Source organism: Callorhinchus milii, unplaced genomic scaffold (genome assembly GCF_018977255.1).
Source record: "Callorhinchus milii isolate IMCB2004 unplaced genomic scaffold, IMCB_Cmil_1.0 Scaffold29, whole genome shotgun sequence".
In the NCBI taxonomy this organism is placed as follows: Eukaryota; Metazoa; Chordata; class Chondrichthyes; order Chimaeriformes; family Callorhinchidae; genus Callorhinchus; species Callorhinchus milii.
In genome coordinates, this window is record NW_024704770.1 from 3,196,715 (window position 1) to 3,222,999 (window position 26,285).

The following is a 26,285-nucleotide window of genomic DNA, read 5'->3' on the forward strand; positions in this document are numbered from 1 at the left end:
AGGTCGGGACGGTGCCCGAGCAGTACAGAACGCGAGGGTTATTGTTGTCAGAATAAATAAGTAAACACCCCAAGTCATTGGGGGGGACACGCGGCGGCCCAGGCAGCGTCTACGGAGGGGGGGAAATGAGTTAACGGTGCGGGTCGAGGAGCTTTTTGTCAGAGCCGTGGGCCGTTGGGGGTTTATTTCCAATAATAATAAATTATTACTATTATTACCATCATCAAGTCCTTGTGAGCCATTGGTGAGCATCTCCAACGTGCCCCCCCCCCTCACACCAAGGGCAGATCCCGCCCTGCCTTTGCAGTGATTGGCCAATCCAGTGACGGGCGGGGGTGGGTGGCCGGCCTCTGCGTCCTACTGATTGGTGAGGCCGCGCTGTCAGTCGGGTGCCTTGCCTCGCAGCTCGCCCCGCTGATTGGTCCTGTCGCCCTGTCAATCAGAGCCCAAGGCCGCCGGGCAGGAAGCTCACGCCAATCAATGCCCGCCAGGGAGTGAGAGGGGGGGGCGCGAGAGTCCCGCACCCGGATTGGTCGACCGGGCTGTCAATCGGCCGAGCCCCGGGAACCCCGAGCTCCGGTTGGTCGGCACCCGCGTCCATCAGCGGCGAAGGGGGCGGATGTCCCGCCCTGCAGCCTCTTGGCGGCGTCCAGGTGGGAGCGGCGGCCATTACTGCCTCGCCGGCGCGGAGCGGCCCGTGAGGAACGGAGAGAGGCCCTCCCCCCCCGCCACCACCACCACCACCACCCTCAGCGAAAGCAAATGGCGGACTTCGCGACAGCGGCGCCTCCTCCACACGCAGCCGGAGCCGGAGCGCCGGGCCCCGGGCCCGGGGGAGCGGCAGCGGCTTTCAAGAAGCCGGACGCTTTCGCCGACGCGGTGCAGAGGGCCCGGCAGGTCAGTCGGTGCGGTGGTGCGGGCGGGCGGGCGGGGTGGCCAACGCGAGGCCGAGGCTGCATCCGGAGCTGCTAGGCCGCGTCCGCCTGTGGGAGCACAAGGGGAGGGGGGAAGGCGAGGGAGGGAGACAATAAAGAGGCGCCTCCAGAGCCCGCCAAGCCGCGGGCCCGCCTCCAGAGGCCGCGAGCCCCTCTTTATTGTCTCCTCTCTCTCTTTCTCTCTCTCTTTCTTTCTTTCACACGTCAATAAATATTTAACAAATATATATCTGTGTATATAGATATATATGTGTTATATATTTTGATTATTTCCACCCACCGCCGCTCCCCCCCCCAAAAAAATCCCTTTTGACACACGTTCAGGCCCAGGTGCAGCCATGGAAGAGCTCGTCACCTTCTCCCTCAATTATATGTCTATATATATATATATAGATTTATTTATTATATATTTTATGTATATATATATATTTAATGTGTATTAATATATATATATATTTTTTGGGGGTGGAGGAAGGAGACACCAAATGCTTTTCTTTTGCATTTGAACCCGATGTCAGGAATCCCTCTTGAGGTTAATTCTCGATCTCTTCTTTTATTCTATCCCTCTTGGTGTGTGTGGATTTTTTTTGTGGGGGGGGGGATCGGCGGCGGCGAAGGGGGGAGTAGAGGGGAAGCTTCTCTTCCACGTTTAACAGCACCAGTGATACTAATGCTTGCATTTGATTGTAGCGCCTTATCACGTCTTCCTGACGTCTCAAAAGCTCTTCCACAGAAAATATTGTAGTGTGGATTGACTGGGTATGTTCTCGGGCGAAAATATTTACCCTCTCACCCACGACCCAGATGCCCAGATAGTAGGTGGGTTCAGTCCGCACAGCCACCCCTCGATCTTTTCAAGTAAGTCGTTTGACTCCTCCAGTCCTGCTCCACACTGGCATCGCTCTCTATCTACCTACCTCAGGGCAATTCAGGGATTGGCCGGGTAATAAAAGAACTAATTACTTACAGAAAATAATCTCTTTCTCCCCCAACTCCCCGGTGGGAAATAGATGGATGCACAGGTTGTGGTATTGGGAATATGGGAAGCTGAAACGCTCCCTGCTGTTGCCCCTCTTCCAAAGAGGAAATGTAAATTAAAATGTCCCTGATTCTCTTTCCCTTCTCCATCCCCATGCCCACGCACACACACCCCTAAAGTTTTCCATTTACCTGTTCTGATAGGAATAACATCCTAACCCCTGTCTCTCTTGAATCTCTTCCCAGTGTGGCCTCGGTGTCTCTTTTGTTTTGGGATTTGTTTGTCAGCGACGGTGATGGAGCCTTTCTGGGAGAAACTCTTGTCGCCGCTTTGTATAAAATGGACATTAAAGGATGGTTTGAGTATACACAGCTAGGCCTGAGTTTTGATAAACAGCGTATCTGTTTTAAAAATAGATTGACCCACGTTGTCCTGGAACCTCCCTTAACAGCTAAGTCTTACACTAGAGACAATTACCAAATTAGCCACTGGGAACCCTTAAACATGGCATTGATCGTGGGCTAGATTCTGAGTCAAGCACTTACTCTAGTGTGACAGATCCCACTGTGGGAGAGTAAGTCTCCCCACTCCACCATGCATTTTCCACATTAATTGTCCTCAGCATTCAATCATTGAGACAGCCAAACTTAGTCATGATTTTGTGCTGGATCACGTTCCCTGGAACTTGGTTGAGACCACCTGACCTTGGGTTCCTTAGCCTCTGCAGGGAGGGGAAACTTCTACCCCCTTGTTTTGAGCTAGCTACGAGCTATGAGATGTCCAATGGAAAGTGAAAGGTAGGTTTGATGCTGTACGTTATTTTGGGAATGGGGAATGACAATTTTACTAGGCAAGTCTGCCCTGTGTTATTCAGAAAGCTGGTCGTGTGGAAGTACATTGTCTTCTCACGAGAGCATTGCATTGGGGGTGGAGGGGGAAAGGGGCAAGCAAATATGTCTTACAAGGGGGCAGTGAATAGGAAAACCAGAGAAAATCAGTGATTTACATTTTATTCCACCTATAATGTACTTCAAACTCCCAAGGTATCACATTGCATACTTCTGAGTCCATTCCCAGACTATTCTGTTGTACGTTTCCCTATCTGTTTTGAACCCACCATATTCCTCAATCTCCTCTTCCTGTGACAACTCATCCCATTGTCTATTGAACTCATTTATGCTATTTGTGACAGTGATTTGTTGCTGGCATTTATTCCATTTGTTTGGTGCTCTTCGAAGCTACCTGTTCAGGGGTGTGAGACGCAATTTCAAGACGGACACCAGGAAGAATTTACTTACACAGCGGGTGGTTTACAATTTGATTTGTTCCCTGGAAAGGTGGGCTGGGTTTCCGACACAGCTTGGTGCTGTGATGATTGGTGTTTTGATGAGGGTGGAGTCAAATGGTTGCAAAATCTCTCATAATGTGAGGTTTTGCCTGAACTCCCCCATTTACTCATGAGTGTTTAAACTTGTTTACTGTGTTAATGAGGTGCATTCACTTTGATCAATGTGTTCACAGTTTTGAATACTCCTATGAGGTGTCACAAGGGGTCCTTTCCACTTATGCTCAACTTTCTTACCTGTTCCCCCAAGCTCCTAATGTCATCTTAGTTGCCCTATTCTGCACCCTCCTGGAACAAGTCACCCATCTGCTCTAACACTGTCCATGCATTCATTTCATGGGTGAACATTCTGAGCTTGCCTGCTTGTCTCCAGTTCAGAACATGTGTCTCCTTTTATATCCTATTTTATTGACTTAGCAGATCGAGTATCATGCTACATTCGTTTGTCTCGGGAACCATCGTTGGTCTGGTGTTGGATTGCCTCTGTGTGAACATAAGAACATAAGAAGTGCTAGACGAAGAAAGACCACGGTCCATTTAGTTCACCTTCCTGGCGGTCGCTTGCACATATGTCCCAAGCTACTTATGTACTATATTCCATAATGTTATATCCTAAAAGAAAACTAATCTGTGTCGAAAGCCCACAATAATGTACTTGCCCACAATAATCCTCAGCCCTGTTCCTAACCACCTGCTAAGTCTTTTTCTTTGGCCTGTTTTTAAACTGCTGGTATTTGTGGCACAAAACTGAATCCTTTAGTTTTCCTTCTGTACGCCGGCTGTAGTGCTCCCACCATCTTGGTATCTATTATCAGCTACTCAGGCATTGAACCAGGAACCTTACTGGTCTGTACTGTCCTGCACCCTAGCTCGCCGTCAGAGGGGCCCAAACAGGAGTTACTATTGGAGTTAAGATGGGATACAATGGAGAATGGCGCTTAGCAAGTAAATTCACGTTGGGTGTGACTGGTGGTATGGGGGTCAGCTCAAGGCCATAATTCTGTAAATGGCACATAAGCGATCCTGAGGCTGAACTGCCATGTGCTTCTTTCATTCAATTCCGAGCAGCTGGAAGTGGATTAGTTAGAATGAAAGATGAGGAATTGGCTTGTCAGTGGAGGAGGGAGACATGCCTCTTCCACCGCCCTTGTCTCTTCACTCTTTGTCCCCGTGCCCCCCCCCCAACCATAGTGAATCATTTCTTAAATTAGGTTACGATATTTCCCAGTGTAACTCTAATCTGTAGAGACCCTGAGAGCTTGACTTTTAATCATCCTCAGTGCTATGTTAGCTTGTCTCACTCAGGCTTGTGTGATTGACTACAGTTCCCCTTCAGTTACAGAGGGGGAATCTCACGGCAACTCCGAGACTCTTAAAAATTAGGCTTGGCAGGTACTTCCAATGTTCTTCTCACTCCCTTGTACCTCCGAACTCCAGAAGCTACAGCCCAGGTTCTTTCCTCGCTTCCTCAAGTGCACTGGGGGGCTGCTCCATGTGAAGGGCGCTATATAAATGCGAGTTGTTGAAGGTTCCACACACCTAATCTGGCCAAGCTCCATTGCTTCCCGGTATCTCAGCATCTCTCTGCGGTCCAGTCTCCTGACAACACTAGTGGTCGTGCTTCACACATGGAGAGTGACCACTGGATTGCTGGCACTTGAGCACACACACTGACAAGTTACCCTAGTAAGTAAGCGATGCCGGGGAGAGGAAGGGATTGGAAACCGATGCCATGTTTAGCTCGTAAGCCGCACTGTTGGTTCAGAACTCGGACATTCTCCTTCTGTTGTTTTGCTCTCATCTGGATCGAACAAAGAGATCTGAATGAACTGTTCATTAATGTTGAGGTGACCTGGAATTACTGTGTCCAGCCAAAACCCTACAAAGTGGCTTTAATATGGTTTTTATGTTTTGCGGAGCTCGTCTTGCTATCTCTACAGACCCTTAGACGGGTTACTTGATCCAGCGGGTTATTTCCGGAGAATCATGCTTTTATGATTGTTGTTACCGTTGTTTCTTTTTTGTCTGCCTGTGCCGCAGATAAAAGTAATAATCCTTGTATTTGATATAGCGCCTTATCACGTCTTCGAGGCGTCTCTAAGCGCTTCACAGAATATACTGTAGAGTGAATTGACTGTATATTTTGTGGGTGAAACAAGATGGGTTACAGATGGATGTAAAGCAAATCCTGCTGCTGTTTCAGAGATTTTCTCTCCTATTATCACCGCTCGTACTCGCTCCCTCCTCACCCAAATTTATTGTCTGATCGCCGTACTCAGTTCCTGATCTTGTTTGTCGTGTCGGACGTCGTTGGTGTTGCTGTGCGTGTCTGCCTCATTGACAACATTCCCTTCATTTCGAATCGATTTTATTTAATTTAACAAGGGCTTTTATTTTGTTTGACATAAAAGGCGCTTGGTAAATGCAAGCTGTGAAGGGTGAGGTGCCCAAGCTGGGGAGTTCAGCATTGGCTGAGGACACATTGGTACCAGGTTGTTGCTGAGCTTCCACAGCTTGTTCACCTCCACGCCCTTGTATTAATCTGCCGCAGGCTGCGTTCAAGCATTAATACTCCTAAAATAGTGCGTCTCCACGGGAAAAGGAGACCTCACTGAAATGCAGCGAGTGTCTGGGGAAGTTCTCCTTGTGCCTGATGTAGAACAAGTACCTCAGTAAAATGTTCCTGGGGCATTGCATGTTACTTACACGTCGTTTACTTGGACGCAGTGGCTTGTTTTATTTTAAAAGGAACCTTAGTGCGAATGCAGCTTCAACTTGAGAACATACTGTGTGGACCGAGGAAGAGAAAATGTGCTTTTTTTTAAAAAAAAATGAAAATTTGCAGCCACGATTGCTGCCCTTGAATTCAATGGTAGTTCAACAACAAGAGAGGAGAGAGAGAGAAAATAGACATTGAATGGTAAAGCCGCAGGGAGAGGGGAGGTGGGGAGAGGTTGTGAGCGGAGCTGAGTGGGAGCACGTCACATTAGCCTCGTTCCTCTCTTCGCATTAGCCTCTCGATAGGATGTGGTTTTCAGCTCATCGTTTCCCATGTGGGATATTGGATCTTGCCTTATCGTGGGGGAGCGGGAGAGACTGACTAATTGAGTGTCATAAACAAGCTGAGAGCACATCACGTGCACGCCTGATCCTCTGCCGGGAACACCGAATCGAGCGGCAAGGAGATGGGTGAGGGAAGAGAATGTAAAATATAATAATCAATCCGGCGCTCAGTAAACATCTCCCGTTTCCTGTGCCCACCGTTTCCAAATCTGCTTTCGGAACGAGATGAGCAGTGAGCGCTCCCGGATCAGTGCGTTTGTCTCAGCTTCACCGTGCCTACTCCCTCGCTTCTTTCAAGACCCTCCCGATCGACCGCGCCTTCGGACACCCACGCACCTCCCTGCCCTCTGTCCCTCCTGATCCCACCCCCCCCTCAGCTCGGGTCCAAATCCCTGATGTCCTTCCTTCCTGACGTGAAAGGCGCTGTGTAAATGTAATTTGTTGTTATTTGCCTTCTGAAGACGGCTGCAGATTTGCAGGTCCTTTGACGGGTGGATGAATGCACTCACTGCTGTCATATCTCAATCCTCCAGCTATCTCAAGAGAATATTTAGAATTTTCGCATTGATTGGGACATCAATGGCAATAAAATGACCCTATTTGCCACTGATATTCTCAATAGGATGACTCGCGCTGCACAGGCACCTAATATATGCTGTAGTCATCAGTAACCTACTGCCTTAACCTGGGACCTCAATCAGTTATTACGACAATCAACTCTACTACACAACAGCAACTTGTTTCGCACTCTTCACGTGGGGAAGGGTCTCGCAGGGCTTAACAGTGGCTTGGAGCCTGATCTCCCGGGAGGAAGGAGGAGGTGACCACAAGCACGGTCAAAATAAGCAGTGGTGGGAGACTTGTGAATACTGACGGCCAGTGGGTGTCGGAGACTGAAATTAAGCCGAGGATAGTTTGTTGTTGGTTTTGAGGGTCAAGATGAAAGTTTCCACTGAGGCGGGAGGGTGGAGCGGGGGATACAAAGCAGGTAGATAATGCTGGACTCAAAATCTATTTGATATAATAATAATAATTGTTGCATTCCTTTTGCTTGAGAACTCTGCAAATGTATATGATAGCAAGGGTATGAGAGAGAGAGAGAGAGTTGGTGAACAACAACAACAAATTACATTTGTATAGCGCCTTTCACGTCAGGAGGACGTCTGAAAGTGCTGGACTAATGGGACTGAGCCTATGGAGTGTAATAGTCCTGTACTTGTGTAGTCTGGCTGTGTGGTGTCGATTGGCAGAGTGGCCTCAGCCCAGGGTTCCCAGAGAGGTTGAGCTCCTGTTGCTGATCTTAGTCTGGTCTCTGTGAAGCTGATGGCAGTGTAGGGTGATCGGTTGGCGAGAGTCCTGTGAGCGTTTGATGCAGTGCTAAAGTCATAATCCACCAGCAAGGGGGCAGGCTTGCTTCTTGGGCTCTGCCACTGTATCAGAGCTGTTTCACTCCGAGCTGTAGATAGATAGTGACACCTAACTGCGGGAGGCAGAGGTGAAGTGACCGTAGTACTGGATGTGGACGATGAGCACTCAATAAGGAAGCGCTGTGCAGTGCAGTGCTTGCGAGGCTACTGCGCTCTCTCTCTCTCTGACTGTGAATGGCAATCCTGCATGTGTTGTAATTATGACTTTAAAAAATCTACAGATAGCAGCTAAAATCGGAGGAGATACTGCCAACACCCCCACCACAACCAATCACAGCGCCCCCGAATTTGGATTCGTTGGTCAGAAGAGACAGCTGGAAGATGGAGGTAAGCTGGAACTGAAAGCTTGCACTTCACAACTCGGTGCTTGTATAAAGAGAGAGGGGGGTGGGGGCGTGGGAGACGGGCGAACGACAGATAGGGTGATCTCAAAGCCCCTAACTTGTTGGTGGTTTCATTCAGTACAAGCTGCAGGAAAGCTTTGTGCACCTCGCCCTAAGGGAAAGTTAACCTTGACATCTCCTGATGTCTCGGCTGCTGTTTCTCTACAGCCTCAGGTCTCCTGTTTTTTTAGTGTGTGAAGGTGCTGACACACCCAGTGCAGGTGGAGGTGATTTAAGGTGGAAAAAGATGAAGGGAAAGCAGGAAACCCTCTTTCCTCCAGCAAAAGGAACGGGCCACGGTCTTGGGATTGTTAACAGGAGGATCGGGTTAGAGGCGATTTCATCACTCTTCAAGATGGTATTAATTACAACGAATAGCTGGCTGGCTGGGGAATCAGGAGAAGGCATTGGAATCATTCAAAATAATAACAACCATCATCCTTGCATTCAATACAGCGCCTTATCACATCTTCGAGACATCTCAAAGTGCTTCACGGGACATACTGTAAAGTGTAGCGTCTGTGTGTTTCATGGGCGAAATGCGGCAGATGATTGCGCACAGCAGTGCCCCACAAACAGCCGTGAATCGCGGGACCATATTTTTTGTAATTTTTAAATGAATCCAGCGACGATTAATTGTCCACTCCACCAAACATGTAGGGAGAGTGGGCTTAATAATTGCCTGCTAAGTAGCTGAGGTGGAAAACCCCAGCCAAAAGTGGTTTTAAATCTCGTCGAGTGCCGCAGCAGCTGTTTGTGAGCCATGGAGCCTGTGGAAACGGGCTCCGCTGTGGGGTGGGGGTTCCTAAGGGTGATTTGTGGCGTATCAGACCTTTTACTACACACGCACACACGCGCGCGCGCACACCGTGAGGGCTGGTGTACGTTACACCCGAGCGTTTCAGAACACAGGCGCATTTCGGTATCAAGGGGTATCGGGCAAGGAGTTGATGTACAGATCCGCCATGATCTTATAGAACAGAATGGTGGAACAGTTTCGAAGGGCTGAATGGCCTCCTCCTATGATGGAAAAAGGCAGTGGCTCAGGTGTGCATTTCTCCCCTGTGCCACGGATGTCAAATAAAACGAGTGCAGTGGACTGACCACATTATGTCTTTGCAGCGCATAGAACCTGGGTTGAAGGCTGCCCGGTGTGTGGGCTGTTGTAGTTTCTCCCCGGTCAATCTGTTGAATGCCGGGTGTGAGGAGGTGGGAATGCGTGGCTTGGCTCTCGCTCTCTCTACACTCTCTTGAACCCCATTGCTCCTGGGGACTACTGCAACCTTGTAACTGGCAGCACGGCATCGGGAATTAGGCTGAATGCCAAGCAGCCTCGACCATCTCTTTCCCGCCCCTCCCCTCGCTCTTTTCCCTCATTCCCCTCTTCCTTTCTGTTGGATTTGTGAGATCTCTCGTTTGAAGTTTGCTGTCTTGCATTCTGTGCAAACGGCAGATTTACAACAGCAACATGTGACATTAACGTCGGGAGGACGTCCCAAGAGGCTGGACAGTCAAGAGTTTTGGACCCAAGTAGGGGCTTGGGAGCAAGAGGGAGGGAGGGTTAGGGTAGGAAGTTGGTCGAAGACGAGGGTCTTGAGATGTGCCTTGAAGGAGGCAAGGGAGGGAGCAGGGCGAAGGGACTGTGGGTTGGTGTTCCGGAGGTTCGGGATGAAGGCCCAACCGCCAATGGTGGGGCAGGCCGGGGGGGAGCAGGTTGGAGCCTGCTGAGCAGATGGAGCAGAGAGGTTGATATGGTGTCAGCAGGTCACAGGTAGGAAGGAGCAAGATCATGGAGGGCTTTGAAGGTGAGGGCAAGGATTTTGAGGATTTACTCTATCCTCTGGGGGATGGGGAGCCAGTGTTGCTGGGCTGGGGTGGTGGGGTCACGGAACCTGCTGCGAGAGGAGACACGAGCTGTGGCATTCTGGATGATCTGCAGCTTGTGGTGGGAAGAGTTGGAGAGGCCGACAAGCAGGGAGTTGGCGTAGTTGAGTCAGGATGTAATAAATGCATGGATGAGGGTTTCAGGGGCCTGAGGGAAGAGGCATTGGTGGATCCCGGTGATGTTGCGGAGATGGGGGAAAGCAGAATGGGTCATGGCAATTGTGCAGTGTCCCACAAACAGTCGTGGATTAAGTGACCACGTTTTTTTATTGTGGGGGAGGGTTAGTTACCCTCGGAAATCGATCTGCCAATCAATTATCAACCGAGTTCCTACTTAACTGCTAGGTAAACAGAAGTGTGTGTGTGCAGTAAGAAAACTTGCCTAAGGTTTTGCGTAGCCCGGGAGTTGAACCCGGGTCCTCTGGCTTGCGAGGCGAGTGTGCTAAACACTACGCTACAGATGTGTCTATGTGAAAAGGCACTATGAAAATGCAAGTTCCTTCTCTGTACCGAGTACTAATGTCGCTGAGAGCTAACTGAACAAACCACAGCCTGAATTCTGTGGTTGGTGTTGGAAAATCTGCTGTCACCAAGTCACTAGCTCTGCTGGGCAATAATAATAATAATAATAATCCTTGCGTTTGATCCAGCACCCTATCACGTCTTCGCGGCGTCTCAAAACGCTTCACAGGATTCACTGTAAAGTTTTGTGACTGTATTTTGTGGGCGAAACGCGGCAGCCAATTGCGCACAGCAGCGTCCCACACACAGTCGTGGATCGGGTGACCAAATTATTATTATTATTATTTCTTTGAAGGGATTACGTGGTCGAAAGAGGTTCTTGTTATAACCTGAGACGTCTTAAACAGTGGGATGAAAGGGTATAACTGAACTAAAGCCTTCTTCCTTGCAGTGTAACTGGTTTAAAAGCAACGTGTTTCGGTTGGTGTGAAGAGTAACCGAGATTGGAGAGAGCTCGGTCCTGGGCTGATGTTACCTACCTCGGTACTTTTGCCAGTGAACAATGTCTGTCGGACAATCCCACACAATGCTATGATACCAGGACTTATCAGGGTTTACAGATGCTTGTTAGATGGTTGGTTCCATCCAGTGTCTGGGGTGTAAAGCCATGTCAGTATGGTCAACGGGAACATTTCAGTCTGGTACATTTCGGAGCGGGCGAGAGGGAGAAGAGAATAATAATAATCCTTGCATTTGATGCAGCGCCTTATCACGTCTTCGAGAGACGTCTCAAAGCGCTTCACAGGACGCACTGTAAACTGAATTGACTATTTGAAGCCTTGAAATCCAAATCCTCGCCCTTTGCATTAAAATCCATTAGCAGTGTTTCTGGTTGAGGAATATTGTACCAGTAAGTCTTGGTCATGAGCACTTTGAATCGCGGCTGTTTGCCACCTGGGTGTCAAAGGAAAGTGGGCGAGAGTGAACGGTCTTTGTGGGGCAACATGAGGGGTGGGTAGCGGAAGATGATTGAAGCTCTGCAAAGCTCCCACGGACCTGCCTTACGTACATTGGCTTCAACTGTTGCCCCAAAACTCTGGAACACTCTTCCTCTATCCCCCTCCCCCGCCCCCCGCCTTGCCCCTTTCCTTCCCTGTCTTCGGGTCGCTCCCGAGGACCTTCCTCTTCGACCGTGCCTACTACGGTCACCTCCCCCTCGGCTCGGGAGTCGTGCTCCACCACTGTCGAGCGCTCTGGGAAGCTGCCCTGCGTGAGGGAACGCTGCGTGAATGCAAGTTGTTGTATTCGGTTGCTACCATATTATACTGCTGCACTGCTCTGAGTTGACCACCAAGGGGGTGCCTTTTGTGCCAGTCACCCGTCGTGTGTTGGGATGGCATTGTTTTAAAGCGTTTCTGGCGTTCGCCTAACGCCTCCGCTTGTTAATCACAGTGTGGTGAAGCCCTGTGGGGGAGGCTGCTGCAGTTTCCATCCTGTTGTCTCGTGAGCGCGGAAAATCTTCGGAACGTGCGACGCATTAAAAAAAAAATCCTACTCTCAAAATCCCATCAGTAAACGGCATCTCACCTGAGCCCTGTGTGAACGATTTCCCCATTCCCCCGGCCTTTGAATTCCCATTGTGCGTTGCACTGCATTCGTAGAAGCATAAGATATCACAGCACAGAAGGAGGCCATTCGGCCCATCGTGCTTGTGCCCGTGCCGGCTGTTTGGAAGAGCTACCGACCCAATCAGTCCCACTCCACCGCTCTCGCTCCCCCACGATCCTCGCAAGTTTTTCCTCTTCGGGTACCTATCCAGTTCCGTTTTGAAAGTTGCGATTGAATCGGTTTCCACCGGCCTTTCAGGCAGTGCATTCCATTCCTGGCTTTTTCTCTCTCTCTCTCTCTCTCTCTCTCTCTCTCTCTCTTTCTGGATGTTTGGGTGCTGTGTGTAGTGCAGTATTTCTCTGCCTTACACACTGCCTTCTCTCATTGCCTTTGAATCCCTGCAGAACACCTATCACTGTCCTCCCCCCCCCCCCCCCCATCCTTCCCTATCACATCTGGTAATCAATATTGCCTCTGGGAAGCACTCCCAAGACTCTGTCCTTCAAGGAAGTTGCTGTGTAAGTGCAAGAAGTGGTTTGTGTGTGTGTGTGTGTGTGTGAGCGAGCGCCAGTGCTACCAAATGATTTCAAGACAAGTGAGAGTGGCGTTCGATTGATGTTGACTGGTTTTGTTCTGTAAATTGGAGCCTTTTGTCATTCTTCTTTTCCTCCCTTTTTCTTGTCTGTTTTGCAGATCAGCCCGACAGCAAAAAGATAGCGTCACAGAATGATCGTAAGTACAGAGCACCTTCTGATCAGATGATGTCAGTCCTTAGCCCCTGCTAGTGCTGACATTCTCCACGTGAAGCCTAAGTAAGGCCCTGTGAGTGAGGTTTTGCCCTCTCCCTCTGCCTCCTGTTCTATCTAAGGAGGCAGTTTTTCACCCAAAGGCTAGTGGAAATCTGTCCCTCCCTCCCTGAAAGGCTGTGGTTTATACATGTATTCTGTGTATTCTGTCCATACACAGTTTCCAGCCTGAGGTGGATAGATGTTTGTTAGGTCAGGGGATCAAGGGATAGGGGGGGGGGCAAGGCCAGGTAATTGGAGTTGAGGTACAGATCAGCCATGATCTTATAGAATGGCGGAATTGGCTTCAGGGGCTGAATGGCCTTCTCCTGTTTCTAGGTTTCTCTCCTTGCCTTTAAATCCCTGCTGGAAATCCGCCTCTGACCGTGCATTTAAACCCCCTCTCATCCTCCGCTATCACAGTTGCTGCTCTTTACACTTTGAAACCTGTAACCACAGGCGAAAGTGGTCCTGGTTATCTGGAATATGCCAGAGTGGAGAGTTCCAGTGATGGAGTGAGTACCAGCGCTGACATGATGGGGAGAGAGAGAGAGAGATAGAGCAGGGAATGGGGTTAGTGTAGAGAGCTCCAGTGGGGGAGCGAGCACCAGCACAGACATGATGGGGGTAGAGAGAGGGAGCAGGGAGTGGGATTAGTGAGCACCAACAGACATCCCCTGTTATAAACGTCCAGGGTAAACAGTCTTGTACTGGGTAATGTGCCTGTGTGCCAAATTGTGTGTGTTTGTTATATATATAAAAAAAACTTCTTCTGTTCCAGCTATCGGAGCTCAGCTGGGATCGATGCACCATCAGCCAAGGTAAGGCAGAGCACAGAGCTGAAACCTGTACCTCACAGAGGCTTTGCCCAGGTTCTGCCTGAGAGAGTCATGGACTGGCACAGCTGAATGCTACTCGGATCGGCTTTGAATAATTCAGACGTATAGAGAAAGACCTTCAGCCTCTCTGCCCCCACCCTTTGAAACTGCATCCCACAGTCCCTTCACCTCACCCCCTCCTTTGCTTCCTTCAAGGCCCGTCCTCAAGACCCTCATTAACCGTGCCACCCTCCTAACCCCACCCTCCCTTCCCTCGACCCCTCCTGATCCCAACCATCTGCTCGGGTCCAAATCCCTGATTGTCCAGCGCCTTGGGACATCCTCCTGATGTGAAAATCGCTGTACAGGTACAGTATTGTATTGTAAGACCAGGGGTACTGCAAAAGTCACTGGCTAGTCCTCTTGCTTTGTTTCGACATTCACAGACCCTTTTAGTAGTAAACAGCAAAGTGTTTAGAAAGCTATTCCACCCCCCACCTCCCTCCTCCACCACCCCCCGATATACTTGGCTGTTGGTTATGTGGCTGCTTCTGATGTGTGGTGGTGACGGGTTTGTCTCCCTTTGTTTTACAGAGCGGAAGAACATCGCCCCCGTAACATGTAGGCTAAACCTTTATTATCCTTGACTTGTTGCTCCTTTGACATGAGATGAGATTTGTGTTAGCTTGTTACCAGTGATTGTACAGCGTGGAGCACATTGCTTTTTTTGCTCGGAGGCTGCTTGTTGTAAAGCCAGGCCTATCTGCCCTGCAGATAAAACACAGGTTCTTTTTGCTACTTTTAAATCGCAGGGCAGCACATTTGCAGCTTGTGTTTCCCCCCCCCCCCCCCCCCCTTCCCCCTCCTTGTTGACGTCCTCCTGTTAACTTTTTCTCTCTCTTCAAATATCTAAACTTTTCTTTCAAAAGATTATTTAAAAACTTGGGAGAGAATGTGTTTTTTTTTAAATTCTGTGGTGAAGTTTTTCCTCCTGTGGAGACATGCCATATGTTAGCAAAGGTGCTGTTCACAGAATCATACAGCACAAAAGGAGGCCATTCGGCCCATCGTGGCCGTGCCGGCTTTTTGAAAGAGCTTTCCAGCTAGTCCCCACTCCCCCGCTCTTAGCCCATAGCCTAGCAATTTGTTTGTTTTCAAATACACATCCAATTCCCTTTTGAAAACTGTTATCAAATCTGCTTCCACCACCTCTGGGTAAAAATAAATAAAATAATTCTCCGCGTCTCCCCTCTGGTTCTTTTGCCAATTATCTTAAATCCGTGTCCTCTGGTTACTGACCCGCCCGCCCGCCAGAGGAAACAGCTTTTCCTTATTTACTCTTATCAAAACCTCATATAATTTCGAACACCTCTGTGTGGGAGGTCTGGACGCAGTAAGAGCGAGCTAGGCTTCCTTGTTGAGGTTGTAGGAAAGTGGCGTGGCTACTCACTCAGACTGTTTTTGTTTGCAGGGTGACGGTCACAGAGGAATACAGAGTACCGGACGGCATGGTGGGGCTGAGTGAGTATCTTGGCTATGTTTTGGGGTTGTGTTGGCGGGGAGCCTGGGACTCGCCTGGAATCCGTTGTGCGCCGTGTAGGAGCAGTGAAAGCCGGGGTACGTGGGGCTGCTCGAAGCTCGTTTTGTGTTCAGAATCCAAATCCAGCCTTGGCTGATTGTTACGACAACTTGCGTTTACACAGCCCCCTTCATGTTGGGGTTGGGTCCCGGAGCACGACAGTGGCGGAGTCTGCCGCTGAGCCGTGAGGGGGCGGGGGCGGAGGTGACCGTAAGGGCGAGCAAAAGGGAAGGTGTTTAGGCAGGACTTGAAGGTGGGGAGTGAGGGAGGGAGTGGGCAAGACGGAGGGAAGGATTGACGGAGAGAGTAACAAGAGTTTCGGGGCTGAAGGTGGAGAGCAATTCCTTTTCACTAAGGAAGCCGTTCGAATCCGGACTTGGCTTTGGGGCTTTGCTCCGTTAGCTGATTTCAGGACGGGGTGAGGTTAGGGAGGGTGGGATCAGCTGGGGTGTCTGCTCCTGATTGACCCCCTTGGGGGTGGGGTCAATTGTTTGCCTCCCATGTCTGCCCTGTGTCCTGCTCTCTGCCCATGTTTGCTCATCGTGCTTTATTTTGCAGTTATTGGCAGAGGCGGGGAACAAATAAATCGAATCCAGCAAGAATCTGGGTGTAAAGTACAGATCGCTCCAGGTAATACATCATCTCCTCTTCCTGCTGCTGCCCTCCGTTTCAGCACAAGCGGCGAGCTCACCGGTTTGGGGGTTGGGGGGGTATAGTTTACCGTGTAACCCTGGGTAGGTCTGCGAAAATCAACCAGTCACTGCACGGACGGTATTCAGTGCCACGTGATAATAATAATAATAATAATAACTTGGAGATGACTTGGAGACACTGACCTATCTTGTCAGCTGCTTATTTAATACAAGGTTTCTTTTTCCGTGCGTTTTCAGAGGCTGTTATTGAGCAGGAGCCAGGCTTCTGAATGTGTCTGGGATGACTTACACAACAAAGACAGAGGAGGGATGGTTGGTGGGGTGGGGGAACAGTCTACATAAGAGTTTACCAGGCAAAGGAAGACTGTGTCCATCTGGTTTGCCTGCCACCATCTTGGCAGTCGCTTGACATGTCATGTCCCAAACTACATAATGTATCTCGTGATATTATTTCCCAGTAGTAATCTATCTTAATTTGCTAAGAATTATCCAGCGTTTCAGACTTTAGAGGCAAAAAATGTTCAGTAGTCACCCTGACTGCATTCATTCTTTGAAGGTATGATCAGAGAGCAAGTGGAAGGAGAGAGGTTTGTGTGTGGAAACGATAGCACAGCGAGCAGTGGTGAGTTTGCTAACGAGTGACTTGACTGTTTGTTTCAGACAGTGGAGGGATGCCAGAACGTATCGTGTCGCTGACTGGGAATCCAGAGGCCATTCAGTAAGTCTCAGCACAGCACCGAGCAGGGGGGATGTGGTGGGGAGACTTCAGCCAGAGAGGTTGTTGGAGGCGGTGGTGAGGGTTGACGTTCAGGAGTCCTGTAGCTTAGTGGTTGGCGCGCTCACCTCGCAAGCGAGAGGACCCGGTCTTTAGTCGATTGGTGGATTGCTTTTCGGGTGTAATAATCCCCCAAAAACTCTTATTTTAAAAAAAATCAGTCCCTCGATCCACAACTGATTGTGAGACACCACTGTGCGCAATTGGCTGCCGCATTTCACCCACAATATACACAGTCACTCCACTTTAGAGTATACCCTGTGAAGTGCTTTGAGACGTCCAGAAGATGTGATCAGGCGCTGTATTCAATGCAAGTGTCGTTATTGTGATAATTATTGTGTTTATAGAACCGCAAAAATGCTGCTGGACGAGATTGTATCCCGGGGGCGAGGAGGACCACCGGGGGGTGGGGGAGGGAGTGTGGGGGGACCACCACACGACGCCACCAACGGTCAGAACGGCTCCATCCAGGAGATCATGATTCCCGCAGGGAAAGCCGGACTGGTCATCGGGAAAGGGGGAGAAACCATCAAACAGCTTCAGGTACCAGACGTCATAAGGCGCTGTATCAAGCGCAAGGATTATTATTATTGCAGTGTATTCTGTGAAGCGATAAGGCGATATGGCGCTGTATCACGTGCAAGTATTTTTTATATGTATGTGTGTTATATCGGGAGGACTTTCCACAGCGCTTAAATCTCTGCGCTTAAATGACGAGTCACTTCAATCCACGACTGTGTGTGGGACTCTGGGCAATTGGCTGCCGGGTTTCGCCCACAAAATATACGGTCAATACATTTGACAGTGCATCCTGTGAAGAGCTTTGAGAACGTCTCGAAGACGTGCTGAGGCGCCGTATCAAATGCGAGGGTTATTATAATTGTGCATTTTTCTCTCTTTTTAATTTAAAAAAAACAACACAGGAACGTGCTGGCGTAAAGATGATTTTAATCCAAGACGGTTCACAGAACTCCAACGTGGACAAGCCACTGAGGATTATCGGGGACCCTTTCAAAGTGCAGGTGTGAGGCCACTCAGTGTCGCAATGTGAATTTAATCCTCTGAAACACTTGTCTATTGCGCTCTTTCTCCCGCTTTCTCTCCCTCCCTCCCCTCAATTCTTCCTCCCAGCCACCGGTATACCTATTTGGCTTTTCGCCCACAAAATATGCAGTCGTTTCACTTCACGGTGTATCCTTTAATGAACGCGGCTTGCAGATCGATGCGGGACATTGCAGTGAGCCCTTGGGTTACCAGAATCTTCCTCCTCCCCCCGTTACAGCAAGCGAGAGACATGGTGATGGAGATTCTACACGAGCGCGAGCAGGGAGGGTTCGGAGACCGGAACGAATTCAATCCAAGGCCCGGCAATCCCGGAGTCGGTGCAGGCATTGGCGGCATAGACGTAAGCGCTCTCTCTCGCGCGCTCTCTCTCTTGCTTTCTCCCTGCTGTACAGCGCTGCTCACCGCGGTTCTGAAATACAGCGCCTTATTACGTCATCGTCGAGACGTCTCAAAAGCGCTTCCAAAGAACATACCATGAGGTCTTGCCGGGCCCGCCTCCGGCTCACAGGCTCCCTCGGTCTGGCTTCCCGTTGACAGTAAATCAAGCCCATAACGGCCCCTTGTCACGCAGATCCCGGTGCCTCGGCATTCGGTGGGAATCGTTATCGGACGGAGCGGAGAAATGATCAAAAAAATACAAAACGACGCAGGCGTGCGGATACAGTTTAAACCAGGTCAGTGGCGAGCGCCGGTGCAGGCAGTGCTGGTGACGACGGTGCGGGCAGTGCCGGTGGCGCTGGTGCGGGCAGTGCTGCTGGCGCTGTGCCATGGTGCCAGCAAGACCTGGGTGTGGGAAGCTTCTCCGCTAACTTCCTGTCCTGTGTGAGTGTGTGAGAAAGAGAGTGTGGAGTGGCTGTCTGTGCGTGTGTACGGGCGAGCGCGTGTGTGTGTGAGAGAGTGTGCAGAGTGGCTGTATGTGTGTGAGAGAGTGCGGAGTGGCTTTGTGTGTGTGCGAGTGTGCGGAGTGGCTGTGTGTGAGTGTGCGCGCCTCTGTCTGTCCATGTGTGTTTGTGAGTCTTGCCTGGCGGAGTCCGTGTACGTAACTAACCATGTGCTCTCCTCCTGTGTCTCCGCAGATGATGGGACCACGCCGGACAAGATCGCTCACGTAATGGGGCCTCCTGAGCGATGTCAACACGCCGCTCAAATCATCAGCGATCTCCTGCAGAATGTGCGGGTAGGAAGTCAAGGTCCTCTCTCTCTCCCTCCCACACCCCACCACCCTCCCACCACCATCCTGCCCTCCTCTCCCTCCGGATTGCTGGCTCCTCACCTCGTCGGGTTGGAGTCCCAGCCTCATGTCGCTGTTGTTGTGTGTGCGCAGGGCGGCCCGCCCGGACCCCCAGGGCCCGGAATGCCTGGTCCCGGCCGAGGAAGGGGAAGGGGGCAAGGCACATGGGGCATCGGCCCCCCTGGAGGGGAGATGGCATTCTCGGTGCCTAGCCACAAGTGTGGGCTCGTCATTGGCAGAGGTGGGTATCGACCCATCGGACGGACGGACTGACTGACTGAATCCCTCCCTCCCGCCCGCTTTACCTGTGAAGAGTTTTGAGACATCGCAACGACATGCTAAGGGCCCTGTGTCACGTGCGAGGGTTACTGTTTCAAGCTGCCCTGTGTGAGGGCTGCGATATAAATGCAAGTTATAATAATAATTAATAGTAATAAGAATCCTTGCATGTGATAATAGCGCCTTATCCCATCAGGGGGAACGTCCCAAGACCCTCAAAAGCGTTTCACGGAATCTACTTAAAAAAAAAGCGAATTGACCTTATGTTTCGTGGGCGAAAGTTACGGCAATTGGGGAACCTTTGAGCTCACAAACCAGGCTGTATATTCTGAGTGAGTTATAGTCACACAGGAGACCTCTCACTGCTTCTTTCTCTTCCCCCCCCCCACCACCCATCACCACATCCCTCTGCCCCTCCCCCCCCCCCCCCCCCAATGTCCCCAAAATGACTGCTGTTTGTGTTCAGACCCAAACTTAAGTAATCGCAGGGTGCTCTCTCGTGCTCGCTCTCGGGTGCACTCTCTCTCGCGCGCACTCTCTCTCTGAGTTGAGGCAATGACTTTTGTGTGGGGCAGGAGGTGAGAACGTCAAGGCGATAAACCAACAGACGGGAGCGTTTGTAGAGCTGCAGCGGCAGCCCCCACCCAACGGGGACCCCAACTTCAAGCTCTTCACCATCCGCGGCTCCCCCCAACAAATCGATCACGCCAAGCAGCTCATCGAGGAGAAGATCGAGGTAAAGGTGGGGGGAGTGGGGTAAAAGGCGGCTCTGTCTGGGGTCACAGGGCAGGCTTGATCACGAGTGAGGCACTGATACCTGGGAGGAGTTTGGTTAGTGAGGGTGGTGGGGGAGAGTTTTGGGAGGGAATCATCTCCAGTGTTGTGTGGCTGCAGATAAACACCAGAGCCCTGTCGCTCAGTGGTTAGAGCACTTGCCTCGCAAGCGAGAGACCTGGGTTCGATTCCCTTAACTTATTAGCTTAAAAGATTATTATTACAGAACCAGGCAATCTTATCCAAGCTTTCCTACCAAGACCATCCTCAGGGAATCGCGTGTGGGCGGGTGTTGGTTGTGCGCTTATTCTAACCCCAACTATTGTCTTGTGGTTGCAGGGTCCCCTCTGTCCTATTGGCCCCCCGATACCTGGGGGCCCAATGGGACCTTTCCAACCAGGACCGTTTCCCCAAGGACCTCCCGGAGCTCCTCCTCCCCAGTAAGTAGCTCTGGTTCCGGTGGTGTGGGGGCGGCTGGGTGGGGAGTGTTGGTTGGTTGGTGGGTGGGGGAGAAACGAATGGCGTCTGATGTGCAGTTGGTGTGATTACTTGGGTTTTTTGCCTGATGCTCTTACTCTATGATGATGATGGTGGTGGTTGGGTGATTGATGGACAGCGAGGTGTCTAACTGATTGTCTCCCACAGTCCTGTTGCTGGCGGGCCCCCCCCTCCTCACCAGTACCCCCCCCAGGGCTGGGGCAACACGTACCAGCAGTGGCAGCCACCCGGTGGACCTCACGACCCAAGTAACTATTCCAACCTTCTCACCCCATCCCCCCTCTGCTTGCTTGCTTGTTTGTTCACAGGGACATAAGAACAGGAGTAGGCCATTCAGTCCCTCGAGCCTGTTCCGCCAGTCCTTTTCATTTGGCCTGTGGTGCCTGTGCTTTGCCGGATCTTTGGAAGAGCTGCACAATCAGTCCCGTTCCCCCCTCCCACCCCCTTTTCTCTTTCCCCATATCCTTGCAAGCTTTTCCTCTTCAAGTACCTGTCCCAATTCCCCGTGTTTTCAGCTTGGGCCGTAATGGTAGTGGTTAGCGAGAGGAGCCGGGCTGGTTCCCGGGCAGGTCAGGGCCAAACCGAGAGGAGTTTCCTTCTCTCCACACACGCTGTTTTCTCTGGTTACCCGGCAGTCAGTGGGAACCCGCTTGTGAGTCGATTGGCGGATTAATCCCTCCAAGAAAAATAATAATAATTGGGTCACTCGATCCACGGAAGTGTGGGGGGATGCTGCTGTCCGCAATTGGCTGCCGCATCAAGTCACTCCACCTTGCGGTGTGTCCCGTGAAGCACTTTGAGGCATCTCAAGCACGTGATGAGACGCCGTGTCAAATGCCAGGATTATTATTATTATTAATTCTGGTTTGTGTGGCTGCAGGTAAAGCTCCTGGAGACCCGAACGCTGCAGCCTGGGCAGCTTATTACCAACAGTATTACCAGCAACCGGGACCCCCAGTGCCCGCTCCACAGCCAGGCCCCGCACCAGGACCCCCAGGCCCAGGTAAGACCTGTGTGTGCGCGCGCGTGTGCTCTGAGCGTGGGCATGTGTGGTGTCTGCTGTGTACCTGGGTGTAGGTGGAGTGCGCTGGTCTGGTACATACACACACACATGGTGCTAACCTACGACTTTGTGTCCATCAAACAGCGGAGCCTGCACCACAGCCACAGGCGCCCGGACAGCCTGACTATACTAAAGCCTGGGAGGAGTACTACAAGAAGCTAGGTAGGTGCTCAGTAACTTCGCAAATATGCATACGGTCTTGTTTTGACCCCCACACACCCCGTGTCTGTCTGTCTCTCTCTCGCTCTCTTCCCAAACTCCCCCTCCCCCCAGCACCTCTCTCAAGTTCCACTCCCTCCCTGTTCCCCCACCCTCACCTCTGTTTACCCCAGCAGTAAGTAGGATTATTAACCCCCGGTTGTTGGCTGTGTGTGTGTGGGGGCGGGGGGAACGAGTTGTTCGCTGCCTTAATGGCGCCCTTTTTCCTGCTGGGGCAGAGGAGGGAATCCTCGATGCTCCCGGAGGGAGGGGATGGGGGGGGGAGGAGGGGGTTGCACAGGGTAACGTCTGATATTAGGTATGGGGGGGGGGGTATTTCCACAAAACCTTCCGCCTGTTCTGACGGCTCCTCTCACGCAGGTCAACAGAACCCCCCTGGCCAGCAACCGGGACCCCAACAGGACTATACGAAAGCATGGGAGGAGTACTACAAGAAGCAAGGTACGCGGGGTTTGTGTTTAACCTGGGTCCAAACCCCTGACTGAACAGCGCTTCGGGGCATCTGTCTGACATGAGAGGTGCTTTGCAGGGGGTGGAGGTGGGGGGCGGTGACCGTAAGCGCCATCGAAAGAGCAAGGTCTTTAGGCTGGACTTGCAGATCAGGAGGGAGGGAGGGGGCGAGGGAGAGTGGTCCGGAGTTTCGGGGAGCAGCGGCTGAAAGTGTGGCCGGCGGCGGTGGAGAGAGGCGGTGGGGTGGGGGGGGCGGGGGGGGCGAGCTAGCTAGCGCTCTCCGTGTCCAGACTGTACACTGACATGCGCGCGTGTGTGTGTCTGTGTCTCGCTCTCGCAGCTCAAAGTGCCCAGGGAGCAGCAGCAGCAGTAGCAGCAGCACCACAGCCAGGAGGAGCCCAGCCCGACTACAGCGCGGCCTGGGCTGAATACTACAGACAACAGGCAGCTTACTATGGCCAACCCGCAGGGCCACAGCCCACACCACAGCAGCCACCAGTGCAACTAGGGCAACCGGTACGTCCACCAATTAAGTGGGCTAACTAGTGGCCTCAACCGAGAGTGAGAGAGAGAGAGAGAGAAATCACTAGAGAGAGTCTCTCGTTGATAAATATTTGCTTCTAATGGTTTCCTCTTTCGACCTGACCCTTTCTGTCTGTGTGTGTGTCTCTCTCTCTCTCGCTCTCTTCCTCCCCTTCTACCGGCCGCCTGCTCTCCCTCCCTCCCTTCCTCCCTCCCTCTCTCTCTCACTCCCTTGCACTTCCTCTCCATCTCTCTCTCTCTCTCTCTTCCTCCACCACTCTCCTCCCTTTCTCGCTCGCTCTCTCCCCCTCCACCCCCACCCCCCCCCTCTCTCACTTCTACCAACACCCTCCCGCTCTCTCCTCCCTTTTTCTCTCTCTCCCCCCTCCCTTTCGCGCGCTCTCTCTCTCTATCTTTCGTTCTCTCTTTCTCCCCAGACACAGTGAAGCAGATGGGGGAGACGAAATGCAGACTCGGGAGAGATATTCCTTTTAACAATGATGCAGACTGTCTGATGAGAAGATCAATAGGCTTAGATTTCCCTATCACTGTGTGTAAAAAGATGTTCATATTGAGCCAGCCTAGGAGATAAGAGTCAAGCTAAGCTCCATCTTCATCCTCGGGTCTGTCTCTTATAATAAAATCAAATTATTAAAAAGTTGAGGGGGAAACAAAACACCTTTTTTGTTTTTATTTTAAACCTAGATCACTCAGCTTTTTTTTTTTTAGTTTTAAGGATAGTTTCAACATTCCAGTCGACGTACTGTTTGTTTTTTTTTTCCCCCGAAATTGAATCCCAATTCATTTTACACTGAAAACGAAACAAAAATGGCTGCTGGTCTGTTTTTTTGGCATCTTGTTTATCTTTATCTGTTTAAAGGTCTTTTTGGGGGGGAAAGAAAATAAAATGTAAGCTTGGTTTTTACTTTTTACCGCTCGTTTTACACTTCACAATAAATGATATAAAATAACATAACCGTTGTGTCCCTGTGCGGGGGTGTGTGTGTGCCTGTGTGGGTGTGTGCCTCTCTGTGTGTGTCCCTGTGCGGGTGTGTGCCTGTGTGTGTGCCTGTGCGGCGGTGTGCCTGTGTGTGTGACCCACCACTCGGGTTCTGATCCGACTGTTCAGCGCCTCGGGACGTCCTCCTGACGTGAAAGGCGCTTTTGCAAATGCAATGCTGTTTAGTTTGGGTCAAACATTGTAGCTGTGTGTGTTTCTCAACCCCCCCCCCCCCCCCCCACCCCTACCCCTCTCGCCCTACCTCCCAACCATCTCCGATCTGCTTACCTCCCACCCCACTGACCACTGCTGCCTCCCCTCGCCTGGCTCTGGCCTCCTGCCTGTCAGCTCACACCCTCCTCCTTTCCATCGTCGGCGGCCGCCCTTTCACTCCGAATCTCTGGGGCGCTCTCCTATCCCCCCCTCCCACCTCACCCCCTTCCTTCCCCATCTAAGGGTAATGACTACAGCAGCCGGAGTGTCAAAAAGGCTGGAGCCAACAACAACAACTTGCATTTGCACAGCGCCCTTCATGTGGAGTAGCGTCCCAGAGCTCTCGACAGTGACCCCGAGCTGAGGGGGGAGGAGGAGGGGGCGCTGTCCGTGAGCACAGTCAGAAACAAAGGGCTTTGGCGGGGATTTGAAAGGGGTGGGGGGGGGAGTGGAGGGATTGAGGGAGAGAGTTTTGGAGGCGACAAGAAAGGGAATAAAGGAGCGAGTCTGTTGTCCGTCCACTTTAATAGTCAGAAGGACAAGGAGGACACGGATTACAGTGTGACTGAGCCCCAGAGCGGTGTGTGGGGCTGTGTGTGTGTGTGTGTGGGGGGGGGGGGGGGTGGTGTTGGGTGGGTAGGGCTGTGTGTGTGTGTATGTGGGGGGTGGGGGGGGGGGAGGAGATGGATCACCATCTCCGGCTCCGCAAACTGCCGCCAAAGGCAAAAAGGTCGTCACTCCCTGTTAGTCACTCTTTCAACCAGACACGGAGCAGACACGACAGTCGTACTAACGGCCTCTTTACAGACAGGTTGTCAGAGAGAGCGAGAGCCGCGGTGAGAGTTTGGCCGTGTTTATCCGCATGGCGTTCCAAAGTATATCCCTCTGTAAGTGGAGCCGTCTTCGCCTCGTGTGCTGTTTCCCCCCCAACCCACACACACACACTCTCTCCCTCTCACACACACACACACCACACTCCCTCACACACCCACTCCCCACACACACATACCCACTCTCCCTCACACACACGTGCACGTTCCTCCTAACACACACACACACCCACTCCTCCCCCCACACAGACACACGCATACATTCTCTCTCCCACCCCCACCACCATATACACGCACACGCACACAAATGTCCGCTCCCCTCACAGGACTTTGATCATCGCGGCCACACTGTTATAGACGCTATCCTCTGTGTCTTCCCCCATCACCTGAGGGGGTGGGGAGAGAGAGAGAAGCAGAGGGTCAGAGGCAGGTGTTGACTCGTGTTGTACCATCACCCCTGGGGTCCCAACGCACTCATCCCGTTTAAAGCTGCCTCAGATGCTTGTGGGTTGGAGCCCCACATGGGGTGCGGGGGAGGGAGGGGGCGAGAGAGGGAGGGTCGGGTGGGGGGAGACTTTGAACTCGCAGACCAGGCTGACACTCGGGTGGATCGAGCTCCCCCCTCCCCCCCACCCCCGCCGCCTTCCTCCCCACTAACCCTCGCTTACCCTCTTCAAGAGACCTTTATTGTCATAATAATCCACCACCCACTTGGCATTTGCCAAGTAATTCCGCACTCGCTTGTTGATGATGGTCTTGTGGTCGTCAAAGCGCCCGGGGCCCTCTCCCCTCTTGTGCAGTCGGCTCTTCATGGTCTCCGGGGAGCATTCCATCAGGATCACCATCTCCGGCTCCGCAAACTGCCGCCAAAGGCAAAAAGGTCGTCACCCCCCGTTAGTCACACAATCCGCTGCCTTGGGACGTCCTCCTGACCGGACAGGCGCTAGACAAATATAATTTGTTGTTGTCGTTGTTGCCCGGGATTAACGACCTCCCATGTTAATAATAATAATCCTCCCATTTGACCCCCATCATCACGTCGTCGAGACGTCTCAAAGCGCTTCACGGAATGCACTTCAAAGTGTAGTGACTGTGTATTTCGTGGGCGAAACGCGGCAACCAAACAGTTGCGGATTGAAGTGACCACATTATTATTATTTTTTGTTGGTGGGGAAGGGATTATTATTAACCCCAGAAAAGCGATCCGCCAATCGACTAACCAGTGAGTTCCTACTTACTGCCAAGTAAACAGAGGCGTGTGTGTGGAGTCAGGAAACTCGGCTAAGGTTTTGCCCCGACCCTGGGAATCAAACCCAGGTCCTCTGTCTTGCGAAGCGAGTGCTCTCACCACTGAACTATAGGACTCTCCATTGAGTGTGGTTGTAAATATCTCCCTCTCGAGTGGAGGCGGTGGGAAGGGGGGTCCTGGAGGCAGGTAAGTACCT

At 51.5% G+C, this 26,285-nt stretch overlaps 2 protein-coding genes across 3 annotated transcripts; one reads left to right on the plus strand and one right to left on the minus strand.

The window, feature by feature from the left end:
* Positions 1 to 644: 644 nt before the first annotated feature.
* On the plus strand, positions 645 to 23,768 carry LOC103187591 (KH-type splicing regulatory protein). Of its 2 annotated transcripts, XM_042344683.1 has the most exons (22): positions 645 to 897; positions 7,971 to 8,076; positions 12,780 to 12,818; positions 13,653 to 13,692; positions 14,284 to 14,310; positions 15,161 to 15,210; positions 15,827 to 15,898; positions 16,582 to 16,639; positions 17,044 to 17,239; positions 17,620 to 17,718; positions 17,979 to 18,101; positions 18,333 to 18,435; positions 18,838 to 18,938; positions 19,086 to 19,233; positions 19,847 to 20,007; positions 20,385 to 20,485; positions 20,691 to 20,791; positions 21,424 to 21,546; positions 21,691 to 21,768; positions 22,186 to 22,266; positions 22,616 to 22,791; positions 23,235 to 23,768. In XM_042344683.1, the coding sequence occupies exons 1-22, from the start codon at positions 763 to 765 to the stop codon at positions 23,241 to 23,243; spliced, it is 2,127 nt and encodes a 708-aa protein (XP_042200617.1). In that variant the 5' UTR covers positions 645 to 762; the 3' UTR covers positions 23,244 to 23,768. The 2 variants fall into 2 exon arrangements, with proteins under 2 accessions (XP_042200617.1, XP_042200616.1); XM_042344682.1 differs by lacking the exon at positions 23,235 to 23,768 and having other exon boundaries at positions 22,616 to 22,837.
* A 1,344-nt stretch (positions 23,769 to 25,112) lies between these two features.
* LOC103173992 (adenylate kinase isoenzyme 1) lies at positions 25,113 to 25,766 on the minus strand. The gene is made up of 2 exons (XM_042344726.1): positions 25,509 to 25,766; positions 25,113 to 25,226 (listed from the first exon to the last, which is right to left on the minus strand). The coding sequence occupies exons 1-2, from the start codon at positions 25,683 to 25,685 to the stop codon at positions 25,161 to 25,163; spliced, it is 243 nt and encodes an 80-aa protein (XP_042200660.1). The 5' UTR covers positions 25,686 to 25,766; the 3' UTR covers positions 25,113 to 25,160.
* Positions 25,767 to 26,285: the final 519 nt, after the last annotated feature.

Coding starts and splice junctions, on each gene's coding strand:
- LOC103173992 (XM_042344726.1), bottom strand. CDS start 25,685: ATGGTGATCCTGATGGAATGCTCCCCGGAGACCATGAAGAGCCGACTG. Junction 25,227..25,508: donor ATAAAGGTCTCTTGAAGAGG/GTAAGCGAGGGT, acceptor CCACCCCCTCAG/GTGATGGGGGAAGACACAGA.
- LOC103187591 (XM_042344682.1), top strand. CDS start 763: ATGGCGGACTTCGCGACAGCGGCGCCTCCTCCACACGCAGCCGGAGCC. Junction 15,211..15,826: donor GGACGGCATGGTGGGGCTGA/GTGAGTATCTTG, acceptor TTTATTTTGCAG/TTATTGGCAGAGGCGGGGAA. Junction 18,436..18,837: donor GCGGATACAGTTTAAACCAG/GTCAGTGGCGAG, acceptor GTGTCTCCGCAG/ATGATGGGACCACGCCGGAC.